Consider the following 27515-nt stretch of genomic DNA (forward strand, 5'->3'; position numbering starts at 1 on the left):
GGAAATGTAAACAAAAGCCAGGTACTTATTACCATATCTGGTGGGTATGTCCTAGTGCAAAACAAAATTTGGTTTAAAATTCATACATGGCTGGAAAAGATGACTAAAATACAGATAGAATTCAAGCCAGAACTGTTTTTGTTAGGAATATTAGGATACAATTATGGGAAAGAGAATGAGTATTTAATATTACATTTATTGACAGCTGCGAGAATAGCATTTGCCCAATTTTGGAAAAATGAAAATATACCATCTGATGAGATCATAATTATGAAAATTTTAGAATGTGCAGAAATGGACAGACTAACCCTAGAGATTAAAGAGAAAGAAGACTCAAGTCTATTTTAAAACATGTGAAATTTTTTTACCAATGACTAGCAAAAACGAACTAGCGAGAAATGATTGTGAAATTTAATAAGATGAATGATATTTACTGATTAATTGATACTCTTTATGATCACTGTTATTTTTATTTATAGCTATTTACTATCATATTAATTATTGTTATTGAATATTTGTATCTGGACAATAGTCTGCTTGCTAAAGCGTGGAAATGTTATTGGGGGCAACCCCATTGTTGTGCCTACCCTTATCCCAACCCTATCCCTGAACTTTATCCTGAACCCCAATACCTATATTGACCCTATCCCTCCCCTCCCCTTATAAAACCTAATAAAATATTGTTTAAAAAAAAGAAAGCACCTGGTTCTCTTTTAGTTCAAGGGGAAACTCATTATGAAATTAAACGAATTCTTGACTCTAGGTTATACAAAGAGAAATTATAGTAACTAGTGCAGTGGAAGGGATATCTTTTGTCAGTGGCCACTTGGGTGTAAAGTGCAGAAGTCAAAGCAGACCGTTTGATAAAAATGTTTTACAATAAACATCCCCAAAAAGCTCAGGGAGATTCCTAATTTCACCTTTTATTTTTCTACAGGATCTGTTTTCTCTTTACGGGTGTCCGACTGTCAAATCTGCAACGAACCTGGCTAAAGCCATCTTGCTTGTTTTTGGTTGCCACAAGAATGGGGGGAGGGATGTGGAGTTTTATGTTAGTCTAAACAATTTTCTGTCCTATGGGAACCAAGATCATTTCTGTTCATTAGACTGGGGGTTGAGCCTTATGTTAGAAAGCCCGCCAATCTATTCTATTAGGAAACGTAGTTGATTGCATGGTATTGGGATGGGAAGTTTAGCTTTGTAGTAATGTAACTTTTTGGAGGGAACTTTAGTCTTGGTTTCAATTTTGACCGTGCCAATACTTTGTAACCAATAAGTTCTGTTTTAGTTGGTCTCATCTATCGGAACCATGACACTATGTGGCTAGGAATGTCATTGTTATATGATTTGGTTAGATATTTTGGGATTTTAGTTAAGTTTTCCTTTGTCTAGACCAGAGGTAGGGAACCTTCTCTCTTTTATGACTTGTGGACTTCTACACCCAGAATTCCTGAGTCAGAATGGCTGGTTCAGAAATTCTGGGTATTGAAGTCCACAAGTCATAAAAGAGCAAAGGTTCCCTACCCCTGGCCTAGACCATGTCATGTATTCAATAAACCAGTAAAATTTTCAGAAATGAAAGAAATCCTGGATTTTATTTGGATATTTGAGCTGGAGGTTGACAACATCTGCCATGATTAAGAATCAGAGATGTGCTAGAATAGCTTCCAAGACTTATAAAATCCTTCTTGCTAACTCATATAGAAAAAATATACAGCAAAGAATAGACTGGAAAGGAAAATTAGACTGGAGTGGAAAATCAGAATTTTGAAAATAAGTGCCTAACTGTGCAAATGGTGCTGACTGGAAAATCTGGATACTGGGACCATAGTGCAGGTAAAAAAATATTTGGCAAAAGCAGAGTGAACTTGATCAAGATAGTTTTAAATTGATTCTGTGGGACATGGAAAAAATATTGAAGTACAGACCTCAGATAAATACTTCCATACTTCCACCCACTTTGAGTGTTGGTGCAATCAAATTCTATGAAAAATATTGGTTCATAAAGTTCTTGGCTTTCATAATCTATTCACTAACTAGCTGTACCCGGCCACGCGCTGCTGTGGCTCAGTTTGGTTAAATGGAAAAGAAAGAAAAGAGAAAGTGCACGTTTGTAATATGTTTAATTTCACAATGCTTGTAGGTATACAATACTTTTTGTTGTTCCATTGTCTGTGCATATATAGAGATTGTCTGGTTTGCCAACTCTAGAACATGCAACATATAATTGTCCATGTGAGAAGCAATCCGTGTCTAGATCTAAACCGCACAATTCTAAAGATTGGCCCTGAGCTTTGTTGATGGTGATTGCAAACACCAATCGAATTGGGAATTGCAATCTCTTAAATTGAAATGGCATATCCGTTGGAATCATAGGAATGCGAGGAATGAGGACATCTTCACCTTTGAAAGGTCCTGTCAAGATTGTTGCTTCTACGACGTTGCTCATTAAAGCATGTTTTTATGCTTTAAAGAGCATGTTTTTACCTGTCACAGGTGTGACATCTATATAATAGTAGGTACATAAAAACACACGCGTATTCGAATGCAACGTTGTGTCAAAATTTCAAAGCAATCGGTGAAGAACTTTTGGAGATTTAAGATTTTGAACAAACAAACATTTACATTTTTATTTATATATAGATAAGATATGGCTCAAAATACAGGAAATTAATGACCAGGAAACCTTAGTACAGGAAGGCAAATATAATTAATAAATATAATGGAATGAAACCCATGATTGTAGTTTAACAATTGTAATATCCATCAGTAGGAATGGAGAAGTTCTAACATATGGTAAAAGTGACTATATCTACTCAGAGATAAATACACTGACACAGGATCTAAGCTGTTCCAAGCAAAACTGCCTTTTGCAATTCCTGACGATGATTTTGTCAGTATAGTGGTTTTCCTGGCTCAAGCAAAGAGATTGCTGGATTTCACTTGAAACAGGCAGAATTAACTCAACGGATGAATCATACAAAATTACTTTATTCCAGGCATCCTCAAGACATTAACTCACAGTTATTGCATTTCTCTGGAATGCAGATTGTAATTGGGACCCATCACATAGGTAAAAGGATAATAGATTTCTCCATTCTACGAAACTCCTAACCCTCGTGGCTAGGATTCATGGAGAGATAATAGACTGGCACGTAAACAGGATATCCCATAATAAAAACACAAGACCCCCCCAGTGGCCAATCCTAACACAGATATATCCAGGTAACAACTAAAACTACATTTCCCAGAAGGCCATCCTTTAAGGGGACAGCATTTTAACCCTTAAAATGCTACTTGCTCTACACACAGTTCTTAATTCCTAAGCTAGCTATATACTCTGACCAGATGGTTATATACTCTGACCAGCACACTCCCCGCCTGGAATTATACAATTTCCACTATTAACTAACTATTAACTAGAATAAGCAAAAACATAGCATCAAAACAATGCAATTATAAGATAAATACACAACATGCGTAACTCGTGGTTCAATCTTCAAGTTCGGTCTTCCTCATTAGCAGTATCAAGTCGGTGATCGATCTGGTGTAAAGCCTTTTAACAAGAGTCTTTGAGTCACGATCTGATTCTTGTGGCTTCATGATCTGGACTTCAACTTGGCGAACTAGTCCATCAGAGCTGGGTAGGACTTGATGCACAAGTCCTATGGGACACGAGTTCCGATGTGCATCCTTGTCTCTCAGCAAGACAAGGTCTCCTTCTTCTAGTTTGGGCATTTTGGTCTTCCATTTGCGGCGATCCTGTAGGGTAGACAAGTATTCTTGCTTCCAGAAAGTGTTGGTGAGCAGTTGAATTTGTCTCCATTGCTGTTTATACATGTCTTTGGGAACAAAGTTTCCTAATGGTGCTGGCCAGTCGCCTGTCTTCTGGGTTAGCAAGGTGGCCGGGGTGAGGATAGTTGGATTTTCAGGATCCGAGGAAACTGGAACCAAAGGTCGAGCATTGATGATAGCTACCACTTCTGCCACGAGGGTGGTGAGGCTCTCATGCATTAGCGTGAGTATCTTTGTTAACATGGAGTCCAGGATTTTGTGGGCTACGCCAATCATGCACTCCCATGCTCCTCCCATGTGGGATGCATGGGGAGGATTGAATGTCCATACACATTTTTGGGCCTTTAGGTATTTGTCAATTACTGGATCATAGCAAATGCCTTCATTGATCTGTAGTTCTTTGCAGACTCCTACAAAGTTAATTCCTTGGATGCTAAGACATGTGAATAGGGTGATCACTGCTATGCCCAATACGAGGGGTCTCCGCTTGGGGGAGCGTTCGAGGTGGGCTGGTTCTAGGAAATGGTTAGAAGGTGGTTTCTTTGTCTCCTTGACCATTGTCGACAAGCAGATGGTCTGGATGGTCATTTTCTCATCCTGTCTGAGCGATTTGCTGGGTTCCTGAGGTCGAACATCAGCATCTTGATCTGGATCTAGAAGTTCATAGTGTTCTGGTCCTTGTGACATCAGGCTGTCTGGATGAGGTAAGAACTCAAGACTCTTTAAGTAGATCAATTCTGCCAACTGTGATGCAGGAATGGACCGCGTAGCCTGGTCCGCAGGGTTCTGATCTGTTGGCGCATACTGCCATTGCTCAGGACTTGAAGATCTTTTAATCCTTTCTACTCTATTGCTTACATCTGCTTTGGTTGTGGATGTAGCCCAACACCACCTTGCTGTTCGTGTAGAAGGTGGTGGATTGTAGCTCAAGGTCTATCGTTTTTGTTGTCAGGTTTGCAAGTTTTAGGGCCAATACGGCACCGCAGAGTTCCAACCTTTGTACGGTGTGATGTTGTGGTGCTAGTTTCGCCTTTCCCATGACAAAACCAACGTGAATGTCGCTCTCCCCACTGTAGACTCTGATGTATCCTACGGCTGCTATTGCCTTCGTTGACGCATCTGAGAAGACGTGCAATTCTTTCTTTTGAGCGGCGGTGGGTGAGATGGAGACATACGTACGTTACACGTGGATGCTTTGGAGATAACTTAGGGATGTACGCCACGTCTCCCAGTCTTGCTTCTTTTCTAGCATAAGCTAGCACCAGTCTGTGGTGCTCTGGGAGAGTGCACATAGCTGCAGAAATTCTTTGTCCTCTATCGACAAGGCTAAGTCATTGTGATTTTTGCTGGTCTGGAACACTGTCGTTCCCAAAACAGGTTTGGTTGTCAAAAGCATGAAGTGTTCATGGCATGGTTTCAGGTGGAATGCTCTCCCGTTACTAAGAATGGATGTCGCTGAGATGTTTGCTTGGGTTGGAGCTTGTAGCCAATCGACACAGACCGTTCCTGTGATGACCCATCCAAGTTCTGACTTAACGGCGCCTGAGGCACCTGGTGGGCCTTTGACTGCTCCAATAAGCAAAGGCCTCAGGGGTGTCTGTTCCCAACATAAGTAGAAATTTGGCTTCCGGATCTAGGGCAGGGAAGTGATCTGCCAGGTGCGACAGGTGAGGTATGGTTCTTGCTACCTCTGATGTTGGAATTTGACTGCGATCATCTGGTAAGGAGTCCCATTCTAGCAATGGCGGCAGTAAGAACCGTGAACTCCCATCTATAGACTCTATGCATAGTCCAGTGACTTTCCTCCCCGCCGTGGTGTGGGGCACAGTGCACATTGATATTGTGAAAGACGTTTCTTCACTTAGGACATCAAAGAGATCAAAGAATGCTGACCTAGCTAATGAGCGATTGCTTTGTGTATCTATTAATACATACATCTTCACAGCTTCTTCTGGGCGTCCATCAGGGTAAACTTTAGCTAAGCAGATGTGGGTGCATGAACAAGGGAATGGTGAATTACCACATACTGACGTGCAGTGGACCTTGGCGGGGGCTTCTGGGTGCTCTTTGGAGCCATGCTGAGGCTCTTTGGTCAAAGGAGGAGTAGAAGTTGCTTGTTGTGGCTGCTCAGAGTCTAGATGCAGGACTCCCAGGTGCTTGTCAGTCTTGCATAGGTGGCATTTCACTTTATTGCACAAGCTTTGGCCACGTGTTCCGTAGACTCACAGCATTTGAAGCAGACCTTGTACTCCCCCAAATCCAACCTTCTTCTCCAGATGTTGGCGGACACATTGATGTTGCATAGGGGGTGTAGTTAGGTGGAGGTAGTATGGTGTTGGAGTCATTAGGAGCATGATTAGTGGCTTTTCGTTGATCCTCATAGGCATTGCTCCCAAGAGCAGGGGCATGAGTTAAAGACAGTTGGTAATTTTCTTCAGAGTACTTACTGAGGAGGGCATCTTCCCCTGACCCAGACGGGGTTTATTGTCCTCGCTGCCGATCCATTTTCGAATTGCCTTGCAGGTTTGGCCGGAAATCCTCTGCCTTTGCGTTGAGCTTAGGAATCGTGGCTTCTTGTGTGCCAACCTGCTGAGGAGTCATTGTTGTTGCAGATGGACCAATCCATACCCTTTGCTTCTTGGTTCGTTGGGGTAAGCTTTGCAGATCCGAAGGGAAGTTCTCGTGATTCAGATGGCGCGATGTTGGCTTTCTGACTGGTTTGCACATCTGGTGGTTGAGCTTCTCCTTCCTGTCCACTTAGTTTTGGGAGATTCGTGGTCAACCGCATCACTCCTTCCTGCTCTTGTCGTATCGTGTTCTGGTCGTCAATGTAAGCCTGGACGCGGCTATAGGGGCTTCCTATTTCTAGCCCTTCCAAATTGTGCATGGAGGTAGCACCTTCAACCTCCACCTGGAAGGTTGCAGCTCTTGCTGTTATTTCTGCTGCCTCCCGTTCGTGCTGTAAAAACTTAAGCCTGGCCTGAGCCTTAGTCTCTGCTGCCTCCCGTTCGCACTGTAGAAACTCAAGCCTGGCCTTAGCTTTAGCCATTTCTTCTTTGCACAGTTTTTCTGCTTCTGCCGCACGTAGAACTGCTTCTGCCACATGTAGAGCTACTTTGGTCTCCAGTTTGGCCATTTCTTCCTTTTGCAGCTGTTCTGCTTCTGCTGCACATAGAGCTGCTTTGGCCTCCAGTTTGGCCATTTTTTCCTTTTGCAGCTGTTCTGCTTCTGCTGCACGTAGAGCTGCATTGGCCATTTTTTCCCTTTGCAGTTGCTCTGCTTTTGCCATACATAGGGCTGCACTGGCTGCTGTGGCATCGATTCGTGCTTGTGCAGCTTGAGCGGCAAAGCTCTCTGCTCTGGAAACTCGGGACGCATGGCTATGACGAGAAGATGCTTTAGAATGACGGGAGGCGCCTAAGACAGAAGGTTGCTATGACACACTGGAACAGGCCTTAGACCATTGTGACTTATGAGGAAAGGGTGAGCTTTCTTAGAGGCATGAGAGGAAGACACGTGTGAGCAGTGGGATGGCGCATGTGAATGATGAGACACTATGGACTTGGACTTCTCTGGTGTGACCTTTGCCGGAAGTTTGTCTTGGAGGTGTGACTTGAGGTGAACGGACAAGGCTTTCTTAGAGGAGAGGAAGCCACATATAACCACTGGGATGATGCATGCAAACGATGGGACACTTTGGACTCGGCCTTCTCTGGTGTGTCCTTCGCCTGAAGTTCGGCTTGGAGAGACTCCTTACTGCTTTGTAGTAGCTTCTCACGTTCCTTGTCCATCAGCTTGAGACATTGCATTTCCTCTTTGAGTGTTGAATCTCCTAGCTGAGATTGGATGTCTATGAGGCGGCATTCATAGTCTGTCCATTTTAGGAGAAGCCTGTCCATATCCTCTTCCAAAGAACGAATGCGCCCAGGGGAAAGCTTATCTTTGGATGCGTCACAGAGTCCCTGCAGATTCTCCCAGTATTCCTCATGATGCTGGTAGAGGTCATCCCACTTCTCCAGCAGGCTTGACCACTTAGCTTCAGTGGGCTTTCTTTGATGCCTCAAGTCATAAGGTTTCTGAGACATTTTTGCCTTTTCCCAATTTTGTACTTCAGGTTCTGCACACAAATCGAGGTTAGTTGGAAGGACCTGCTCTTCTGGCACATTGGAACTCTCTGCCTTGACTAGAAAAGTCCTGGATATTTCAGAAGACTTTAATAGAATTTTCTCTTTGATCACTAGGGTGCACTGTTTGCGTGGGTAAAGACTTCAGTGAAATTCACTTTTTAACCACCAGGGTGCACTGTCTGCAGGTAGCATAAATACAAGTCTGTTGTTTGCAGATTAGCCACCAGAGGGCGCTGCTCCTAGACTACACTTGAAAACAATGGTGTCTGCCGGCTTCCCCTCCAATCAGGATTACAAAGCTGAAAAATCCGTTCTGGAATTTATAGGAGTCTGGACTCCTGAGATGAAATTCAATTTGGATTTTAAGTGCCTGCAATTCTAACAGGGTATGGCTCCTTGCCCTTTCAAGTAAGACTTAAGGAAACAGCTGGATGGTGTCTTCAGTTTAAAGAAAGGCTTGGATTCATTTCGCAGATAACCAGGCAGGAAGGGGGAAAGGGGCTGGCTTCATTTTAAACGCGACAGAATCTCTCTTGAACAGCTAATTAGCTTTCTTTCTTATGCTGAATAAGCTCGCTAGCTCATGCCGTTTCTTAGCAACACAAACAAAATTCTTCCTCACTTTGAAATGCTGAGTTAGGCAGATTAGATTCAACACACATTTCTTCATGTTTCTAAGCTGTCTCTACATAGGCAAGCAGAGGAAACATGCAGGAGGAGACTTTCATTTTAGAGGAAAATTTGTCTCTCTTTTTACTCTCTTGCAGGCAGAGCAAGGCATGCAGGCGGAGACCAGAGATAGATAAATGCAAGAGAAGGTTTCAATCCTTTTTCCTTTAGGCAAACAGAAGAAGATTGATTTCTTTTTTTTACTTTAAGCGAAGAGAGAAACACTTAATATCCTTTTACTTTCCTGGCTAAGCAAAGAGATTGCTGAATTTCACCTGAAACAGGCAGAATTAATTCAACGGATGAATCATACAAAATTACTTTATTCCAGGCATCCTCAAGACATTAATTCACAGTTATTGCAGAAATTCCTCTGGAATGTAGATTGTAATTGGGACCCATCGCGTAGGTAAAAGGATAATAGATTTCTCCATTCTATGGCGCTCATAACCCTCGTGACTAGGATTCATGGAGAGATAATAGCCTGGCACATAAACAGGATATCCCATAATAAAAACACAAGACCCTCCCAGTGGCCAATCCTAACATAGATATAACCAGGTAACAACTAAAACTACATTTCCCAGAAGGCCATTCCTTAAGGGGACATTTTAACCCTTAAAATGCTACTTGCTCTACACACAGTTCTTAATTCCTAAGCTAGCTATATACTCTGACCAGATGGCTATATACTCTGACCAGCACAGTGGTGTTTATGTGGTTCTCCACTTGTTCTGAGATAGCACCAGTTACCATCAGTACTACCTTTGCTTTCTTTTGCCATACCTATTCTACTACTTTGTAGTGTTTGTATTTTGTGATCCACTGGAGAGTTCTCTTCTGAACTCTCCAGGTACTCCAACATCCTTTGTCCAGACTTTTTTTTGTCTTTTTTATCAAGAATGGTTAAATCTGAGGTGTTATATGGCCGGTGATTGATTGTCTGTTTAATTCTAAAGTTGCCAGAGCACTTTAGTTTCTTTTTTTTCTATTATTTTGTGATCTCACCAGTTCTTGCTTGCAGGCAAATTGTATTTGTCATTATTACTTTATTATTATGAAAGCATTGTTTACATATGCCCTGGGGAGGCAGAGGCAGAAACAGATCAATCAAGGTTGAATTGGAATTGATTATCTCAAATATGTTTAGGGACTTGAAAATTCCTAATCGGATTTGGTGGAGATTTGAAGCTGTCATGTCCCTTCTCAGAGTTCTTTCTTAGAAGGAAGCATGTCAGATCCATCAGTTTCAAAAACATAGAACTTAATGTTTTAATGGACATCTTTTTGATGGGGGGGAAATCATAGCTTCAAGTACTTAAAAAAAGTCATATAGAAGAAAACCAAGACTTGTCTACTTGGTGATAGTCAAATCTGGCCCTAGGTTCTGCCTCGGTTTACCTTCCCAGTAAGCAACCAAGTCGGAAGATCATTTAAAAGCAGTTTATTAGGGTACCCTGATAAAGTGGGATCTTCCTGTGAAAACACAACAAAGAAAAATGAAAGAGGAAAATTGGTTGGACAAGATAAATGTAATCCCTCCTTGCACAGTAAATCAGCTACAAAGCTTGTTTGAAGTTAGATAACCAGATGCCAGTTGAGTAACTTTTTCTTATCAGGAGGTAGTCTCAGGACATCCTTCTGTAAATTATCTTTTCAGTTTAGAAATGTTAAAACTATCTAATCCAGATGTCCCCAACCTTTTGGGCACCAGGGACTGGTTCAGTGGAGAAAGGTTTTTCCACGGACTGGAGAGTGCGTGGTTTTTGTGTGCTGCATGCATCTCGCGGATGGGGCTTTGCTTGTTTGGTTTCTTTCAGAAAACAAGGCAGAGAATATTGTAGTGGATTTAGCATACAGGAATAAAGATTTCAGTTGAAAGGAAAAAATTACAGTCTGAAGAGTTTAATAGAATTAATTATTTAGGGAAGTAGCAAACACACTTCACTGGTTGTGTTCAGAAAGAGGATTGAGAGTCAACTGACAGGATATTTTAATCTGATTCCTACACAAAGCAGGGAATTTGAACTTTATGCCCTTTCCAACTTAATTAATTCTAAAACCGGACATGTTAATCAAGAATGAATTACAATGTTTTTAAAAAATCTGACTCACATTTCAAAGAACATAAACAAATGATATAAAAATATGCACTATCATAATGTTTTTTATTTATTTTTAAATCATTCACTGGAGAAAAAAATTACCATTCTCCCCACTGCTCAACAAAATATAAATAATATTTTATTGAGGGGGGGAATGGTAAATATATACAAAACATAATATTTTGTTATGTTCATGAATTTTCTCCCACTCCCTCATAACTTCAACAATCATCAAGAGATTTGTGGAATTACATGTATATGGGGGGAAGCAGTAAATACCTGGTATTCCTCCAAGTTAAAAAAATATTTTCAATGAATTTGGATCTGAGATATCACATCTTGAAATTCTATCAGAAAACATTAAATTATTCTTGTAATCAAAACAATTTATCAGAAGACAAATGACAAATTACTTTGACCTCAGCTAACTTGAAACAATAAAAAATGAAGTAGCTATACAGTACTAAATAACATATTTGAAAAAACACCATTTTATTATATATATGTAAACTGCAACGTATTCATCAAAAATTATATTTGGTGCAATGTATTAATCCAAAACTAATTTGGTGTTTTAGCCCTATGTATTGCATTTGCAATACTACCAGATAAGTTATTATTATGCTTAAAATACTCTCAAAGCAAAATACATTTTTGAACTAAGAACTTCTGACAATACCTTTTACAAATACTTTTATCATACATAGCTATTGTAACATTGGCACCGATTCCGTTATCACCTCAGGAAACCAAGCCATAATAACAAGTTTCTCTTATCTAACGTCGGCCAATCAGGGCGATCTCAATAATCGGCTATTAACGATGGTTACAACTAAATACATCACAGTGAGGAAAGCAGCAACGCTATTATTCAATAAGCTCTTTTTGGAATTATTAAAGAAGAGTAAGCCAATGTTTCTCCAACTTGGTCTCTTTAAGATGCGTGGACTTCAACTCCCAGGACAGATCCCTGGCTTGGGAATTCTGGGAGTTGAAGTTCACACATCTTAAAGCGGCCTCGTTGGAAAAAGTACAGTGGAGCAAACAAATCCAAGTTCAATTCCCGTTAGGCCAAAACATCAGCCACCTAAGTGTGGTGTCACGATGCGAGGCCCTTCTACACCTGCGCAAGATGGCCGTCCCGGTTAGGCTGTGAAGGATGCGGCTGACTCGGAAGCGGTTCTGCTCCGCTTTGTTGGCCGCCTACTTGGTCTTTTCCCTCTACGCGGCTTACAGCGTCTTCCTGAAGCCTCGCCGGCCTGCTGCCTCACGGCCGGGCCAGCGGGAGAAGCAGAGGCGAGGTAAGAAAACGGGGACGCTTCGCCCCCCCCACGCCCCCAGCACCATCAGGTGGAAGTAGACCGGTTTTTTTGCCCTTCAGGCTTCGGCTTCAAGGCTGGCCGTAAGTCTGGCTGAAGTCAGTAGATCCGCATCGGCCGAGGGCTTACCTGCTGAAACTTATCTTTTCTTCTGACGCATTAAGCAGTACAGTGCATGGCAAAACGGGATCCCGGCCTCTCTATTGTGTATGTTAGATAAAGCTTCAAGTAATACCATCAAGGGATTCGCATATCCCCACAGAGTTAACTATCTTATGTTTTAACTTTAACAATTCAGAATCTGAGTGCTTCAGCATTAACGTCCGGACCGCTTGGAGTATCTCTGAAATCTTTTAATGTCTTTTAATATGAAAATTATGGTATAAGATTTGTTCTATAATGGTACTGTTAAAATAAAGGGAAGAGCAGAATAGGTCCATTTGCCCTTTTGGACCTATGTTTTATAACAGCATATAGTCAATTTAGTTTGGCACAATTATGTTCTTATAAAGAGAGCTGGTTTAGTGTGATGGTTGAGGCATCAGGCTAAAAATCAGGCTTGGTGATCTTGGGCCAATCACTCTCTTAACCTAGGAAGCAAACAATGGCAAACGTCTTCTTAAAAACCTTGACAAGAAAATTGCAGGGATTTTTCCAGGCAATAAGCAGGAGTCAAGACTAATTCAGCACTAAAACAAACAAAAATTTAAGTAGTGCTCTACTGTGATTGCTTCATACTGTACATTGTACAACATACTGACTTCAGTGAAACAGTTGGAATAAGGTTCTTTCCTTGTTGTGGGAGCTCCTTTTTTATATATATTAAAGTATAATCTGATTAACCCAGGATACCTCTGTTAGACACCACCAGCAAATCCTTTCCTACATTAGAAACTATTTTTCTATTGTAAAATAATGAGATATGGTGGAATATGGAGAAGTTATAGAACAAAAGTTACTGTTTTTAAATAAGGAATCAGGTTAACTTTTATAAATAAATGAAAATGGATTATAAAGAGGTGACATTAATATTACAGCCAGTGGTGAGATTCAGCCAGTTCGCACTAGTTCAGCAGAACTGGTAGCTAATTTTTTGTTGCCCAGGCCCAGAACAGACTTCCGGAAGCGGCATCCACACAAGAGAACTGCTTGTTCACATATTTGAATCCCACCATTGATTACAACATTTTCATTGGCTATCAGTCCTTGTTTTCTGTCTCTCATGACAGATAGATGGAGGTTTTTTTATAGAGCTCCAGCTTTTTGCCCACATTTCCCAACTCCCTCTCTCTTCTGTTTTCCACTATCTTCAGAATATATACCAGGAATGAGTACCTCAAGTTACCAGGCTTTGATTGACAGTTTAATTGGATCATTACCAGTATTCTGGTATATTTCTGAGCTATTATCTAACCCCAAATAATGTTCTTATCTCATAATTCCTATAAAGGATTGTACTAATTATTTTTGTATTCCATAGGAACTGTTGAAATTTACTTAGACATTCTTCAGTTCAGAACTGAAGAAGTTTCTTGGATGAGAAGCAAAACATTTTCAAGGAAAAAAACCAAGAAAGTCCAATTGAGAATCTCTGCAGACATTTTAAAAAATTAAAAACTTTTCATGAATACAAGATCTTCATTTTTTCCCATGCTATTGTATGTTCCCTTCACCTGTGCGAAAAGCAGATATCCAGTATTCAGGCACACTGGAAGATAACATGAGTGAAAAGCCACCCAATAAAGATAATTTCTAATTTTTTAAAAAGTAAGAAAAGGAGCAAATTAAATGGACACCTAAATATGTAGCTGAAATCTGTTGTACCCAATTTAGATTTATACTTCTGCTTTACCAAAGCTTTCTGTTGATAAAAAAAACTTTCCAATTTATGTACTGTATGTCTATTTAGTTGGCTCAGGCAAAGGAATTCATGTAGGTTGAGGTAATAACAATTCACTCTTTCTGCACATTGGAAAATAGCACTAGAAATTCAGTGTCATACATACACTTGCTTTGAAAGGGTTTATTTTCTGCTTAACAAAATGCTCAAGGAAAGTCACTAACATTACAATAACCTATAGTAATGTCAAAGAGGAATATTCACAACATTTTATCAGACTTTAAATGTTTGCTGTTCTTTTTGTCGAAGTTTATTTTAAGTTGTGTAATGAGATATGCTGTTCTTTTTGAAAGTTCACCTACATAGTTGTTATTATAATCTGTAGGCCTTAACATTAGAAAGCTGAGGAAATAACATTTCTTTTGTTTACTGTTTCTGTGTATAATATTAGTTTATACATACTAAGAGAAAATTCATATATATACACATTTGGTGGTATGTGTGAATTAGGTTTTTGTAATATCCACTGTTTTTGTAGAGGTAGTCTTCAACTTACAACAGTTCATTTTGTGACTGTTCAAAACAGCACTGAAAAAATGACATGTATTTTTCATACTTAGGACCATTGCAATATCTCCATGATCATGTGATCAAAATTCAGACATTTGGCAAGTGACTCATATTTATGATAGTTGCAGTGTTGTGGAGTCATGTGATCGATCACCTTTTGTGTTTCTGACAAAGTCAATGGGGAAGCCAGATTTACTTAAAAACTGTGTTACTAATTTAACAATTGCAGTGATTCATTTAACAACTGTGGCAAGAAAATTCGTAAAATAGGACAAAATTCACTTAACAACTGTCTCACTTAGCAACAGAAATTTTGGGCTCAATTGTGGTCGTAAATTGAGGACTATCTGTGTATAATATACAAATATTCCTCAACTTACAATGGCAGTTGAGACTGGGATTTCTGTCTCTTAAAATGCACTCATAAAGCATGATTGCACCACTTAGTAATGACAATTCTTGCAGTCCCAGTTGCTGTTATTAATTGAATCTTATGGTTATGAAGCAAGACAACTTCCTGCTGGCTTCCTACAGCCAAGTCAGTGGGAAAGCCGTGAAACAGTTGTGAGTCCCAAGCAGCTCACTAACAGGCCAGGAGTAATAAGCCGTGGGGTGAGGGGGGGGGTGAATGGGTGCAGAAGGATGTGGATAGCAAGTAAAATAAAACTAAAGTGAGATCATAAGCACAATCACAGCTTCACTTAGAGATTGCTTCACTTAACAATCAAATTGCCAGCTCCAGTTTTGGTTGCAAAACGAAGACTACCTGTCTGCCCTGAATGGCAAAGGCTTTTCAAAATTGCAAATAGGTTCCTATCTGGAGATATTGTGGTTAATGTAGATGTTTTCATTATATGCTTTTGATACATGATTGTTAGTATGCATACAAAATGGGTTTGTAACAATTATTATTATTTGAAAGGCATATTGGAGTAACTGTCGCTCTTTGAGACAATATGAGATTTTCATGTGATTTTTCATTTTTGATTCCTAGAACATGCTATTTTGGGAATTGAAGAATGGAATCCTTGGGAAGTTGATGAGAAAATTTATTTGCAGCAGAAATCTGAAAGTAGCCTTCAGTTGCTGAAAAAGATGTCATTGCAACAAGAACCCACAAACTTCAGGGTACAAATTTGGGGAAAAGCTGCTATTGGTAAGCATTTGTAATTAATAAAGTAAATGCTGTTATTTAATATAATAACTTGTTTAATTTAATTGCAAACTTTTATCTTCTGAACTGTCATTGTATTCAGTAGATATAAGTGTTAGAAAATAATATATTTGTACCTTAAAAGGGGTTCCAAGAAAGTCAGAAGTATATTTCACTAATATTGATTAGGATTTCCTCAAGAAAAAATAATTAAGGTCAAATTAAATGTGAAATAAGACATATAATTGCCTGTCAACATATTTAAAAGTTAATTTGGATACTACGCTATTTGTAGTTATAAAAATTGTCTTTATAGTTGCATAATTTTATAGTTGTTAAACCCCAAGATCTACTTTTAAAATATGATGATATATAAGATATATGTGTGTAAACACACAAGCATAGAGATTGAAATGTTAAAATTGTATCTGTAGTTATAAAATTGTTTAACTGTATTTGTATATACCGTATTTTCCGGTGTATAAGACGATTTTCTAAACCCTGAAAATCTTCTCAAAAGTCGGGGGTCGTCTTATACTCCCAGTCGTCTTATACGCCGGAAAATACGGCCGAGCCGGCCACGTTTCCACAGGCGAGGCCGGGCCGGGCGGCAGTCATGGCTGGTGCGGCGGCCAGCGGGAGCATCGCACCTCGGGAAGCCGAGCCGGCCACATGTCTCCCCGGACCGGGTGGCAGTCAGGCATGAAGCTTGCCTGGCTGCCGCAGGGCTCTCCGCCGCCTGGCCCCATCAGTGGCGCCTTCCTCGGCCAATTTTGGGGAGCTGCCGCCGCCCTCGATGCTGCAGGAGAAGGAGACCTTGGGCTGCGAGGGCGGCGGGGCTGGCGGCGATCGGCCCCCCCTCGTCCCCGCAGTGGCACTCCCCGTTGCAGCCGCGGCCGTCCATGGTGCACCCGGCCTTGGCGCCCTCCTCTTGCGACGGCAAAGTGGCTGAGGATGCGGCAGGAGCAGCGGCCGGGTCAGGGGCAGTGGCGGGGACCCTGACGATGCTGCAGTGTCTGCTGCCGGAGCCGCTGCCTCCCGTCCTGCTCCCCTCCCCACCCGTTCAGCTGAGGACGCAATGGGGCGGCGGCCGGTAGCTGTTGCCTCCCGTCCTCCTCCTCCCTGCCCGTTCGGCGCCGGCTGCCTTTCATTCTCTCTCTCTCTCCTAACCTGGAGGGAGAGGGAGAGAGAGAAAGAGAGAAAGAGGAAAGAGGAAAGAGAGAGAGGAAAAAGAAAGAGGAAAGAAAGAGAAGAGAAAGAGAGAGGAAAGAGGGAAAGAGAAAGGAAAGAGAAAGAGAGGAAAGAGAGAGAAAGTTAGAGGAAAGAGAGAAAGAGAAAGAGAAGAGAGAGGAAAGAGGAAAGAGAAAGAGGAAAGAGAGAAAGAGAGAAAGAGAAGAAAGGAAAGAGGAAAGAGAAAGAGATAAAGAGGGAGAGGAAAGAGAGAGGGGGAGAGGAAAGAGAGGAAAGGGAGAGAAGGAGAGGAAAGAGAGAGAGAAAGAGGAAAGAGAGAAAGAAAGGGGGAGAGGAAAGAGAAAATGAGGAAAGAGAAAAAAGATTGAGAAAAGTGAGGAAAGAGAGAAAGGAAAGAGAAGAGAAAGAGAGGAAAGAGAAAGAGGAAAGAGAGAGACAGAGAAAGAGAGGAAAGAGAGAGAAAGTTAGAGGAAAGAGAGAAAGGAAAGAGAAAGAAAGAGAGAGAGGAAAAAAAGGAAAGAGAGAGAGGAAAGAGAGACAGAGAGAGACACTTTTGACATCTAAAATGAAGATAACACTGCATATATCCTTTTTTACCTTTATTTTATATATACACACACAAATCATAAAGGTAAAAAAGGATATATGCAGTCTTATCTTCATTTTAGATATCAAAAGGTTTTTGCGGCTCCCAGTGTTTTGTTTTCGGTGGGAAACATGTCCAAGTGGCTCTTTGAGTGTTTTGGGTTGCCTACCCCTGATATAGCCCAAACTCTATATTTTAACTGGAAAAGTTGGGGGTCGTCTTATACGCCGGAAAATACGGTAGTTGTATATGAAGTTATATAATCAATGAATAAAAACTGCTCCATAAAATATGTTGTGGGATGTTAGTTGCCATTTTCCCCCAATCCTGCTCTTTCCTTATCAGAAGAGGTGTTTGATAGAAAGAAGTAGAGTCCTTGCTCAGTTGTGAACACTTAACTGCTTCAATCCTTCCTGCTTGCATTAACCTGGTGTGGTTGTTGAATGATTTGTTCCTGGGCTCTGGATAAATGATTAGAAAAACACAGAGTGGATGTGGAATGCTGCTTGGAATTTGTACCTAAAACATTTACAGAAAATCAGTTGAATTGTTTTGATAGTTAAGATGATTGGCGGGTTACGGGAAGGAAGATGGTTGAATTGAGATTTTGAGCCCAGCTCAGGGAATGAGGACTCAGCTCCACATAGGAAGTAAGAGGAATTTCAGAGCATAAGACTTTGTGTTAAATAAATAAATAAAAACAGCCATTGTGGTGGAGTGGTTAGAATGCAGCATTGCAGGCTAACTCACTGCTCACTCCAGGAGTTCAATCCCAGGTAAGTAAAATGAGGACCCAGATTGTTGCGGCAATATGCTGACTCTGTAGCACTGTATAAAGCACTGTGAAGCATTATATAAATCTAAGTGCTATTGCTATTGCTATTTCTCATTTATCTATGCCATATAGCTACTGTTATATAGATTTCAGTTAGAGGGCCAAACCCCTTTTGTGTTTCTAAGGTTCTGAGTTGAAACAATTCTTGCAACCTCTGAAATCTCATTTCAAGCACAAAACATCTATTCCAAACTAAAAAAAAAATTTTTTCAGAGTGATCAGAATGGCATTGGAATACTTCCAGCAAATCAAAGCAATCAATTCAAATTCAAAACTTTCATATTTTCAATGTAATTTATAATGAGTCTTTGTATCTGTATGAACAAAAACTATGCTTTGCTATTTCTGAATCTTATGTGCCTATTATATGTGAATAATCAGTTGTTAGTGCTGTGCAAATTACAGTACTTAGTTCTTCTTTTGAAATTAGTGTTAGATTTGTTTGCTGGAAGGTAGCATCAGTGAATTGTATTCAAGAAAAAAGCAGTAGTTATTTTCAAGCACATCCTGGAGAAAAGTGAAAATCACTTTTTTCTGGAAAGGCTATTTCCTTGTTTCCTTCCTGATTTGACTTCTTAGGGGCAAATGTAAGTTAGGGTCTAATTATTTCATTTGTTTTACAAAATGTATTAAATCAATTTAAGATATCAAAACTATGGAAACCCTGCTTTCTAGGATTTACTATTAAAAAAACTACAACTGAGCAAATCTGAATGTGCCCATTCTATTTATAGATGAACTAATTCTTTAATATCTCAGGCATCGCACACTTCCTGTTTAGCTAGTATTGGGAGGAATAATGACTTAATAAAAATTTCCATCTCTTGGTAAACAGCTTGAATGGAGCAGATTATTTATTCCTAGGTGAAGAAGCTGCCATTTCTGCTTTGAACATCATTATTCTGGAATCAAACCTTGGTTGTGTAAAAGCTCTATTACTTGCCCATCAGCATTGTATGGAGACACCTAATTTTTATTCCTTAATGTTTATAATTGTATTTTATTATTTACACTTAATAGCTAAGGCTTACTATAAATCTACCTAGCTAATTTGTATTGCATTCTTTCTTGAAATTATTCTGCTTTGTTTTATTTTTCTATATATTTATCCTGGCTACTTTTATCTTATTAATTTTTATAACATCAAATATTTCCTTAATCATTACATTGTAACTTGTATTTTATAGGCCTTTATTTATGGCAGCATATCTTCGAAGGTTTGCTTGAGCCTGCAGATATAAAAGCTCAGTGGAGAGAAGGAAGCATAAAAATAGGAAAATCATATTTCAGGTATCATCTGTATAATGTGTCTTTTCAATGTACAGATAGTATTTTCATAGCCTAGTATAATTTGATACATTAAATAATGGAAAATGCCAATATGAATGTTTATTCAACAACATGGATTCTTCCTGTCCTATTTAGTACTAAAGAATATCTTCTGTTGCCAATGGGAGAAATAAATAGATTCTTAAAACTGGGTTTGAGGAACCTTTGATTTGTTTGTTCTAGACCCTACCCTTTATACAGATTTTTTGTTTTTTGTTTTTTATATTCAATTCGTGGCAGTAAGCCATTTCAGACAGTGATTTTCAATACAGAAAATTTACCTAACCTGTATTTTTTACAGATGAATCAAAACTAGATATAATAATAAACTACTGTTATTTGAAAAAGGAAATGAATTGGACCTTATCAGTTTTCAAAACTGTTTTATGAAGATGAAAGGACAGACATTTTTGGCCTGATTTCTCCTCTTTTGGCTTTTCCCCCATGCATCATAGATATAATCAGCAGCTCCTGATTATTATTCCTACAGTGATCGGACTCTACTAGATAAGATTACCCATACCTATGTTAGAATATAGCCACAGGGAGTATGATTACTAAAATGTCATTTTAGCACAATAGGCCAGCATTTCCTTACGCTTTTTAAGTTATCCTCAGTATGTGGCTAATATATAGCTTTATTTTACATTTCCAAATCCTAGGAAGATTCAGAAAATCTTGTACAGGTATTTTGAGATTTGGATTAGTTGAGGATTAATAAACCAAACTTTAATTCAGAATTACTACATAAGCTGAATGACTTTGCACTCCCTTAAAAAAAAGTTATGCGGCTTGGGAATTCTGGATTCAGCACCATAGGTGGAGGAAATATTACTCTGTATGCTTTTTTTTTTTTAACTTTGCTGGATTTGAGAAAGCACCTTTTTTACATTTAACATATAATACTTCCATTTAGGCTGGATGCAGTAATGGTTTAATGAGGTGCTACCCTCAAAATATAATATTTTAAGCCTCCACAAAATGAAACTGCCTAGGGCAGTGATGGCGAACCTTTTAGAGACCGAGTGCCCAAACTGCAACCCAAAACCCACTTATGCATCGTCGGGTNCCGGGTGGGTGTGGCCCATTGGGTGGGCGTGGCTGCGGTGGTAACAGCAGACTGGGTGGGACTAAAAAGTTCAATCAATCCCAACTTTGCAAGATCTTTTTTTTTCCCCGGGAGAAGTTGAAATTGGCTGATTGATTGAACCTTTTTTTTTTGTACACGGTGGCAGAGGCCTAAAGCAAAAAGGTTTTATAAAACCCAGCTGAAGGCCTAGGACTGGGGCAACGGCACGCGTGCCCACAGAGAGGGCTCTGAGTGCCGCCTCTGGCACCCGTGCCATAGGTTTGCCACCACTGGCCTAGGGATTGGAGCTTATACCAAAACTCTAAGTGGAAGGATGTGTTTCTGTGAAAGATGAGCTGATAAGATAACCAGTGGGCATAATCACATGATCAGTCAGCTTTCCTTCCTGAAAAACATAGGCTACTTCAGCTTTGATTGCACTGATTAGATTCTTTTTACATTGTAGTATTGTTAAGTTTAAAACCAAAGCAATCCTTTTGTTTCTATCTTACTGGTTTGCTTTCAGAAATATGATGTTATGGTAGATATACAGAACTGAATTCAGGTTAGACACACTATATTAGGCAGGATATTTCTTTAATTCCTCAGTGCAGCCTAATAGCAATCTTTCATTTAGCTAATTAGGTCCAGACTCCTTGAAATTAGCCAAGATTGACTAAATGCTGCTACCTAACAGGACAAAAGGACACTGGTATGTTAACAGAAATCTTAGCAGCTTCATGGAGTGGTCTCAGTATTTGTATGATAAATAACTGCACCATTGTGTTTCACTTTGCATCCACATTGTCATAACAGTGAGGTTTAAGACTTTGCATTAAGGGCCGACATTGACAGATTGTAATTCCCTTTTGGTGTTGGAGAAGTTGTACAGTGTTTTTATACATTCTATAAAAGAGGAAAGTAAAATTATTTTTAGCACCAATGAGACACAATGGCAACTGTTACTTAAACTGACTCTATGTACATATATGTGTAGCAGTGTATGTGACACATACACCATATATACACACACATATACACCTGTGCACTTTTTTTCTGTTTGTGCTTTGTTTACAGTTTCATCACAGGCCCATCTGTAATTCCTGGTTACTTCTCTGTAGAAGCTGAAACTGTTGTCTTAATACTGAATGGCAGAGAAGAGGGAAAGATCTCCTATGCCACTCAGTGGCTACATTATGCACAAACACTAGTGCAAACGCACAAGCTTCAACATGTTGCTGTTGTGTTGCTTGGGAACGAACAGTGCAAAAATGAATGGATTTATCCTTATTTAAAATCCTATGGAGGGTTTGTGGAACGATTTTTTCTAGTTTATGACAGCCCCATAGTGAATGAAGAAGATATTTTTCAGTGGCCTCTAGGAGTAGCAACGTAAGTATTGAATGTAATCAAAGAGCACTTTTAAAATTTGCATGAAATTTGAAATTTTTGGCAGATTCTTATATATAAAATTAATTAACATGAAAATAGTTTTAATATTTAAAACTTTGTAAAATTTCTGACTTATAAACAAGTAGATGACAGTGCAATCTTGTGTTGCCAAATTGAAAAATAAATACCACTGAGTCAGTTATTCCCAGATCATATAGGATTGTTCTCTTTTAACAGGCCTAATATTCTTTTCAATCCAATTAGTATGTTTATGAAAATCTTTGCTTATAGTTATAGACATTTTTCTGTGGCTGAACCAAGTTGGTCAATGCTCCAAAGACCAAGACCGTATCAGTGTAACTTCTTGGGAACTGTTTATAAGAATTCATCTAGAAAAATCGTGTTGGAGATATTGATGCAAAGTGGGCTTCACAAGCTCTGTTCGATTTCAGCCAGAGAACAGTAAGAAACATCATTTGTAATCATGAAACCTTTAAGAAATTAAAAATTTGTATTTTTGTCTTTCCTTCAGTAGCAATATAATGTAATCATTTTTATAATAATGGAGGAAAATAGCCAACATTATTGGGGATAAGAATGTGTTTAAGCGTACTAACTGTGATGCCTTTTAAAAATGCTGTAGGTGTTTACATATGAAATTTAAATGTGTGAAATACAGTGAAGTTCTGCTACAGGATCAGAGACTCAGCTGATCACAGCTTCTGTGAATTCCCTTCTAAGAATGTCTCTAAGAATGTTATTATCAAATTCCTGGGTGTGCATTTAACAAGTAGGCTGGCTTGGTCGCTCAACAGTGAGACACTGGTGAAGCGGGCACAGCGGCGCCTGCATTTTCTGCATCACATGAGAAAAGCACATCTTCCTTCCCCTGTCCTTACCACTTTCTACACAGGGACGATCAAGAACATCCTGTCATACAGCATCACAGTCTGGTTTGGAAGCATCACTGCTTCAGACAGGAAGGCGGTGCAGAGAGTGGTGAGGATGGCTGAAAAAAATTTTGGCAGTTCCCTCCCTTCCATCCAGGACATAGCATATGAGCATTGCAGCAAGATTGTCTGGGACACTACACATCCTCTTCATGACCTATTTTCCTTATTACCTTCTGGGAGGAAGCTTTGTGGTATCTGAAGCAGAACATCCAGATTCAGTCACAATTTTGTTCCATATAGTATTAACCTTGTGAACTCTAAAGCTTCCTCCTTCCATTATGTATTCAAGATGAACAGTGATTAATATTTATATGTTACTTATATGTAAGGGTGTAGGTCTATACATATGTTGTATATAGTATGTTTAAATGTGTGTTATGTATGTGTACACTTCGAGAGCAACTAAATTTCATTTTTAACGTGTGCTATTGTGCCCACAGTAAAAATGACAATAAAGGTTATCTATCTATCTTAACTTACTATTATAAGCCCTTAGAAAGTGGCATCATCTGAGCTCAGATGCTAAACAAAATTGAGCTTGATAAACTCTTGTCTTGAGACCTTCAAGGAAAATAGATTTATAGACTGGACAGAGAAATCAAAAAGACATTTTTACTGCTCTGGTGCCAAAAATGAGTGCAAGAAATCAATAGAAGTCTGTTTTGAGTCAAAGGAAATTTGCTTTGCTTAAATCCAAGATAATTTATAAAAATATAATCTAGTTACTAAGTATAATAATAGTAATAATTAAATAGATTTTAATGATTTGCCTAATCTTTAGGCATTTCTATTGCTGTTGTAGTTACTACACTGAAAATAGATTGTGAATGTTTACATTTTATTAGTCATTTTATTTACTTTAAAACAACAATGCATTTTCAGACTCTGTTGTCTTGTTTTAGGTGGACTCCTCAAGAAACTAATGAGAGTTTGCGAATCTATCAAGATGCATTGTTGGAGAGTGATCTTACGTTATGTCCAGTGGGAGTAAATACCGAATGCTATAGAATCTATGAAGCTTGTTCATTTGGCTCTGTTCCTGTGGTAGAAGATGTAATGACACCAGGCAATTGTGGAAATTCATCTGTGCACCATAGAGCACCACTGCAATTACTAAAGACCCTGGGAGCTCCCTTTATCTTTATTAAAAACTGGAAAGAGCTTCCTGCTGTTTTAGAAAAAGAGCAAAATATGACTCTACAACAAAAGATTCAAAGAAGGAAAATACTTATGGAATGGTATCAGCAATTCAAAGCACAAATGAGACAAAAATTTGTTAGCATCTTAGAAAAAGCCTTCTTACCTATGGATAAAGGTGATTGATTATGATTTCAATATAAACTGAAATATGGTTTCTTGCAGTCTTTCAGTGAAATATCATTTTTTAAAAGAAAATACTTTTTGTCATCTTTTGTAAATAAAAATATGAAAACATCCAGGAAAAATAAATGCATATCTGTGATGTAGAAATGTTGCACAAATGCTAGCTCTTCCTAACGTGTACACATGACAGATTCATTTTAAATGCCCTTTTAAATTACTGTCAGATATGCTTAAAATTAAATATTGGAAAATTTCTCCAAATGAGCCAACTAAACATTTATGAAATTAAACCCTAAGATACAGATCTCTGGGACCTTTTGAATGTCAATGCATCTATTTCTATCTTTATTTATATTTCATTCTATGTTTTTAGAGGTTGGACAGGATATAATACATTTTCCAAGGAATGAATAGGTCCCTCCCTATAAACATTTTTATTGTTGTCCCGGATAAGACTCACCACTGCCTTGTCATCTGCATACTTCACAATATGATTCGTAGCAGACTTGGCACAGCAGTTATGGGTCATCTAGATCAGGGCTTCTCAACCTTTTCACCGATTGTACCACTTTTAGGATAAGGCAATATTCGAGTATTACCAGTTGCCTAGCAAGGTGTCAAAAACTTGACCATAAAAAAAGGACAAAGTGATAAAGTACAGGCAGTCATCGACTTACAACAGTTTGCTTAGTGACTGTTCAAAGTTACAACGCCACTGAAAAAGTGACTTATGACCATTTTTCACACTTATGACCGTTGCAGCATCCCCAGGGTCACATGATTTACATTTGGATGCTTGGCAACTGATTCATATTTCTAATGGTCACACTGTCCCAGGGTCATGTGATCCCCTTTTGCAATCTTTTGACAAGTGAAGTCAATGGCTGGGGGGCTTGTGGGGGGGCGGGGGGCTATGGGGGAAATCTAGGGGTCTCCAGTGGAGGGGGGTAGGATTGGGGTGGGCACCAGGGCATGGTCCATCAGAGGAGCCTCACCGTCTGTCTTAGGCTGCCCGGAGCACTGGGTAGCGGAGGGCAAGCACCCAGCCCAGTCCTCAAGCTCCTGGGGCACAAGGACCCTGCAGCTCAACCCAGTCCAGCCCCACTTTCCTGAAGGGGCGCTGGCTGCACTTACCTCCTCCTTGAGGCTGCTGCTGCTGTGCTCACTTTCCTTGGCCAGGTTGCTCATGGTAGGTGCAGGAGGGCAAAGTGCATGGGTCAGAGGAAGGCCCACTCCCTCTCCATGTGAGGAGACCTGGCTTTGTAACCAAAGCATCCTTCGCAATAGGATGGGAGACCACCAGGTTAAGCCAGGAGGAAGGGCAAGGGATGGCGAAAGGGTAGCAGGGCTGCTGGTGGCCAAGTGCTAAGGCAGGACTTCCCTCAGCCTCCCTCTCATTATAAACTTCCTTCCTTCCTCCTTTTTTTCCTTTCCTCTTCATTCTCCCTTTTTCTTCTTTCCCCTCTTTCCTTCTTTTTCTTTGTCTTTCCTCTTTTCCTTTCTCCTTTCCTGTCCCTTCTTGGATGCTCAAATGCAAAAGGGGAAACATTTCTCGATGCTTCCTTGCCTTGTGATCAAATGCCACTTTTGCTAGTAGTTTGTGGCCACTTAAAACATTGAGAAAAACCAGGCTCAGTTTATCCTGTGCTTGCATTTAGTGGGGGCGTCCACAGACAACAGTATAGCAAAACTGTCAAAATGATGGCTATGATAGTTGATCAGAGCTCCTCTGTTTCTTATGTGCAACAGCTTTAGCATTTAGGAACAGAGGTAGCTTAGTTGCTTTTCTATTAATACATAATCCTTAAAAGGGCTCTCTTGTAGGGACCCTGCCCTGGTCTAATTCAGACGGAAATATAGCAAAGGAAAATATTTTCCCCTACTCTGCTGTTAGGGTTCCAACAGATGAGACTCTTCAAAGAACTTCGAGGCATTCTTTACCTTAAAGAATCTTTATTCGAGTAGCAACATATCGGCACATACATAGTCCAAGCCAAAATCTGGTTTCCCCTCCCCTAACCACATAGTATCAAAGCCCAATTCCTCCTCCAACTAACAGTCATAAATCACATTCTCCAATTAGTTTGAAATGCTGCTTTCCCACCAGTTCTACAACCCGCCAATCCTTATTATCTCTTATTATAAAGAACCTTGGTTCCCACCATGATACATTATTGTTTTGTCTAACTAAACTCCCAAAGGCATTCCTCCCCCTCCCCCCAGTATCATCTAATTCAGTGGTTCTCAACCTTCCTAATGCCGCGACCCTTTAATACAGTTCCTCATGTTGTGACCCCCAACCATAAAATTATTTTCGTTGTTACTTCATAACTGTAATTTTGCTACTGTTATGAATAGTAATGTAAATATCTGATATGCAGGGTGTATTTTCATTGTTACGAATTGAACATAATTAAAGCATAGTGATTAATCACAAAAATAACATAGCAATGCTCGCTGGAGAAGCTTACTCTTCCTTGCTCAAAAATGTTGGGAGGGAGGGAAGGGGAAGGAAGGAAGGAAGGAAGGAAGGAAGGAAGGAAGGAAGATTAAAAGGGAAAGGAAGGAGATGGAGAAGGAAGGAGATTGAAGGGGAAAGGAAGGAAGGAGAGAGATTGAAGGGCAAGGGATGGAGATGGAAGGAAGGAAGGAAGGAAGGAAGGAAGGAGAGATTGAAGGGGAAGGGAAGGAGATGGATGGATGGAAGGAAGGAAGGATTGAGTCATGTTTTTCCAGATGGTGATGAACTGCAAGTCCCAGCATTCCCCACTCTTCCACAGTGCTTTTTAGGGCTGCTGGGGATGGTAGTCCAGTAAGGTCTGGAGACACACACACATGCCCTCCGACGGCGAGGGAGGTGGGCCGGGCGGCGCGGGGGAGGCTCCGGTGCCGCAGCTCAGCTCAGCCAGCAGCAGCAGCAGCAGCACGTTGCCCAAGCAGGGCGGGAAGAGAGGGGGAGGTGGTGGCAAGTCATGAAAGCAGCGTCCACGTTCAGGGTGCAAACGCCTTGGACGGTTTGGCTCCCCCACCCCTTTATTTATTGATCTGCCACAAGCTCGTGCAAACAAGCCCCGAGGAGTTCTTAACGAGCGGTCGTTTAAAAAAAAAAAAAAAGCTTTCAGCAACGAGACAGAAAGGGGAACTCGCTCACGGCTCTTTTTTTCCCCTTTCTCGGCGACTGGGAAGGCAGCAGCCAGAGACGCCGCTGCACAAAGGGAGGCGGAGAGAGGGGCGAGGGGGGAAACCTCACTCAACTTTC

The 27515-nt window shown here is 40.1% G+C and overlaps 1 protein-coding gene across 1 annotated transcript; it reads left to right on the top strand.

Annotated features, from left to right (window-relative positions):
• Positions 1-11816: 11816 nt before the first annotated feature.
• Positions 11817-24284, top strand: RXYLT1 (ribitol xylosyltransferase 1). The gene is made up of 6 exons (XM_015822473.1): positions 11817-11997; positions 15420-15581; positions 19378-19480; positions 21666-21980; positions 22272-22442; positions 23836-24284. The coding sequence occupies exons 1-6, from the start codon at positions 11856-11858 to the stop codon at positions 24254-24256; spliced, it is 1314 nt and encodes a 437-aa protein (XP_015677959.1). The 5' UTR covers positions 11817-11855; the 3' UTR covers positions 24257-24284.
• The last annotated feature ends 3231 nt before the right edge of the window (positions 24285-27515 follow it).

The sequence above is a fragment of the Protobothrops mucrosquamatus genome, unplaced genomic scaffold, assembly GCF_001527695.2.
Source record: "Protobothrops mucrosquamatus isolate PMUCROS unplaced genomic scaffold, P.Mucros_1.0 scaffold1585, whole genome shotgun sequence".
Classification (NCBI taxonomy): domain Eukaryota; kingdom Metazoa; phylum Chordata; class Lepidosauria; order Squamata; family Viperidae; genus Protobothrops; species Protobothrops mucrosquamatus.

Bases quoted from the DNA above. Each gene is read 5' to 3' on its own strand.
- RXYLT1 (XM_015822473.1), top strand. From the start codon at position 11,856: ATGCGGCTGACTCGGAAGCGGTTCTGCTCCGCTTTGTTGGCCGCCTAC. The intron at 11,998-15,419 runs GTAAGAAAACGG...TTTGATTCCTAG, and splicing joins GCGGGAGAAGCAGAGGCGAG to AACATGCTATTTTGGGAATT. The intron at 19,481-21,665 runs GTATCATCTGTA...CTTTGTTTACAG, and splicing joins ATAGGAAAATCATATTTCAG to TTTCATCACAGGCCCATCTG.